The sequence below is a fragment of the Belonocnema kinseyi genome, chromosome 5, assembly GCF_010883055.1.
Source record: "Belonocnema kinseyi isolate 2016_QV_RU_SX_M_011 chromosome 5, B_treatae_v1, whole genome shotgun sequence".
Lineage (NCBI taxonomy): Eukaryota > Metazoa > Arthropoda > Insecta > Hymenoptera > Cynipidae > Belonocnema > Belonocnema kinseyi.
This window is the reverse complement of record NC_046661.1, coordinates 94,121,290-94,124,941: the sequence shown is the minus strand read 5'-3', so window position 1 is coordinate 94,124,941 and position 3,652 is coordinate 94,121,290. Positions and strand designations below refer to the sequence as shown.

The window sequence follows — 3,652 nt, the reverse complement described above, 5'->3', positions numbered from 1 at the left end:
ATTTCAGTATCTGAAAATTTATTTATTTTGTTAAAAATTAATTTTTTGGGGGATAGATTCATAATTTTCGTTGAAAATTAACCTTTTTGTTTAAAGTTCAAGTATTTGGTGACTAATTCATCTTTTTGTTAGCCAACTTTCATAATTTTCGTTGAATTTCATCGTTTTAGTAGAAAATTCGTGATCATCTATTGGGCCAAAAATTCATCTTTTATCTTGAAGATTTATTATTTAAGTTAAATGAAATTTAAAAAAAATATTTTTTTAGTTTAAAATTGAACCTTAAGTTTTGATGAAAATTGAACTTTCTTGGTAGAAATATAATCTTTTGGTTAAAGATTCACCATTTTAGTAGAACATTTATATTTTGTTTAAAAACTGATTTTATTTAATGTGAATTTAACTGTTTTGTTTTGGGTAGAAAATCGAACTTTTTGAGTTAACAATGCTTTTATTTTGTTGAAAAATCGTATTTTTTGGTAAAAAGAAATAATGTTTTTGATTCAAAACTCAACTATTTGGTTAAAAGTAATTTTGTATTGAAGATTCATAATTTTAATTGAAAGTTCAGTTTTTTTTTTGCGTAAAAACTTTTCTAATTTCTTTTAAAACAATTTTCGGTTGAAAATATTAATTTTTAAATGGAAATTTAACTATTCGATTTTTTGTTGAAGAGTTAACTTTTTTATTTGAAAATAGGCGAGTTTTCCCGGTAGTAGTAAAATTGTGTTATTGCTAAAAAATGTGTAAAATAGTGTAAATAGTTTGGTGAATCCGAGGCCTAGATTGAAAAAAACTCACTTTAGCAAATCGTTTCCATTGAAGTTGACAAAAAGTCCAATGTAGACAGCCACAATGGACAAGATGACACAAGCGAGTGCTACCGTCGCAAATTTGTTGACGAATTTGACGCCAATGAATACTATTGTACCCATAACCATCAGCAGACCCGTACCATAGACCCGAAAGTTATTGTACATTATACTCGGGTCTTTCGTGAAGTCGCCAAATATACTCAAACTAGGAGCCATGTACGTCTGTAAAAAAGAAAATATTTTTAGCTAACAATTATTCGAGTGAGAAAGCCGAAAGTATTGTAAAATATGGCCGCAAAACTTCATTAAAAAATTCCCTGATTTTTTGACAAATGTTTCATTCGCAGAATTGAGCCAGCACGTCAGGATTGGCAGTAGAATTCAAAAAATGGTTAAAAACCTGGAATTTCTGCAAACATTTCGTCCCCAAACTTACAAACTCCAAATTAACAAGCCAAAAACAAACAAACTAACAAGCCTAAAAACCCACAAACTAACAAGCCTCAAATCCACAAACTCCAAACCCACAATTCCCAAACCCGCAGGCTTCATGTCAACAAACCCGCAGACCCCAAACCAAAAAGCTCCAAAGCCACGAAATCCAAATACACAAGCTCTAAATCCACAAACTCCAAATACACAAAAGCTCCATATCCACAAACCTACAAAACCCTAACCCACAAGCAAGATATCCACAAATGTACAAATCCCAAAAACACGAAACGAAACCTCACACACCCTAAACTAACGAACCCCAAACCCACAAGCTCCATATCCACGAACGTACAAACTCCAAACCCACAAGCTCCATATCTACAAACATACAAACCCCGAACCCACGAACCCCAAACCCACAAACCTCCAAACCCACAAGCTCCATATACATAAACGTACAAACCCCAAACCCAAAAACCCACAAACATTAAACCCAAAAACTCCAAACCCACAAGCTCTATATCCACAAACTTACAAACCCCAGACCCACGAACCCCAAACTAACCCCAAACCCACAAAACCCAAACCCACATACTTCATATACACAAACGTACAAATTCCAACCCCACAAACCCCAAACCCACAAGCTCTATATCCACAAACGTATAAACCTCAAAACAACAATCCCAAACCCACAAGCTCTATGTCCACAAACGTATAGACCCCAAACCAACCACAAACCCCAAACTGACAACCGCCAAATCCACCAACCCCAAATTAAACCAATTTCTCAATTGGTATTATAGGATGTGAGGAATTTTGGTTTGTGGAATTGAGGTTGGTGGGTGTGGGGTTTGTGGGTTTGGGATTTGTAGGTTTGTGGATATGGAGTTCTTGCATTTTGAGTTTTTGCATTTAGAGTTTTTGGGTTTGGAGCTTGTGGAATTGGGGGTTTGCGGGTTTGGAACTTTTTGGTTTTGGGTTTGTTTATATGGAGTTTGTGGGTTTGGAGTTTGATGGCTTGGGGTTTGTTAGTTTGTGGGTTTGGGGCTTGTTAATTTGAGGTTTGTAGGTTTGGGGACGAAATTTATTCAGAAATTCCAGGTTTTTAACAATTTTTTGAATTTTACTGCCCATTCTGACGTGCTGGCTCAATTCTGCGAAATGATTTGTGTTCAGCGACCCCAAAAACATAAAGTATACCTATTAGAATCCTAGTAGACCGCCAAAACCATTTTGTGGTCCTGTGTAAATAAAGATAAAAATTCGAATATTGTAACATTTTTAATACAGTATCTTTTAAGGATTAAATAAACAAATTTGATTTATAATTTTTAAATTTATTATTCCCAGGAGAAAAAATTCACGTGGGATTCCCCGTGGAAAGCCGGGTAGGACTTTATGCCTGTTGAGGTATTTCACGTGAAATTCGGTAGGTAAATTAAAATAATTCACGCGAAAATTTAAAATGAAATTCGTCATGGATTTTCACATGATTTAAGGAAACGACGTGGATTTTTATGGTGGATTTCCACTCTTATTTCTAAGTGGAACTCTACGTAGAATTCTAAGTGAAAATTCATCGAAATTACTGAAAAAATTGAAAATTTCTCAGTATCTTTTGAAATATCTGAAAATATTTTAAAACCTTTAATATTTTTAGAAATCCTTTGCAACTTTTTAAAGCTCTTTAAAATTTCTTGTGATTTTTAAAAAGATTTTAAATCTTAAAATATTTTTAAAACTCTTTAAATTATTAAAATATATTACAAACTTCTTGAACACCCACAAGTTATAGAAACATATTAAAAATTCGTTGAAATCTTTAAAAATACCCCCCAAAGAAAATCTATTAAAACATCTTGAAATTCCTTGAAGCTATTTAGAGTTCCTGAAAATTTCTCAGAATTTCTGAAAATAATCTAAAATTTTAAAAATCTTTTAAAATCTTTTCAAATTATTGAAATATTTAAGAATTTATTTGAATCTTTTATAATACTCTAAAATCTTGAAAGTTTTTCAAAACTCTTCAATTTATTGATATCAATTGAAAATACTTTGAATTATTTTAAAATACCCTAACATACTTTTAATTATTTTTAATCCCTGGAAACTTTTTAAATCTCGTAAAAACCTTTGACAATTCTAAAAATACCATAAATTATTTCAAATCCTTTGAAATATTTTGAAATTCCTTGCAATTTTTGAAAGCTCTTGATAAGAGTTTGATTTTTTAAAATAGCCTAAAACTTTAAAAATCCGTTGAAATCTTTTCAGATTATTGAAATGTACGAGGGTACTTCAATAAGTCCATAGAATGAAGTATAAAAACAATTTTTTTTGGGTAATTTTTTTTTTATTTTTCAACATAATCTCCTTGGAGCTCTATACACTTGGTCAAT

General features: G+C 31.6%; 1 protein-coding gene across 1 annotated transcript in view; it reads right to left on the bottom strand.

Moving 5' to 3' along the window:
• Nucleotides 1-3,652, bottom strand: part of LOC117173388 (solute carrier family 12 member 4) — a 129,900-nt gene that overhangs the window by 41,361 nt on the left and 84,887 nt on the right. The window contains exon 5 of the mRNA XM_033361916.1: nucleotides 802-1,037. Within this exon, the coding sequence (XP_033217807.1) occupies nucleotides 802-1,037 (236 nt within the window). The remainder of the gene's footprint in view (nucleotides 1-801; nucleotides 1,038-3,652) is intronic.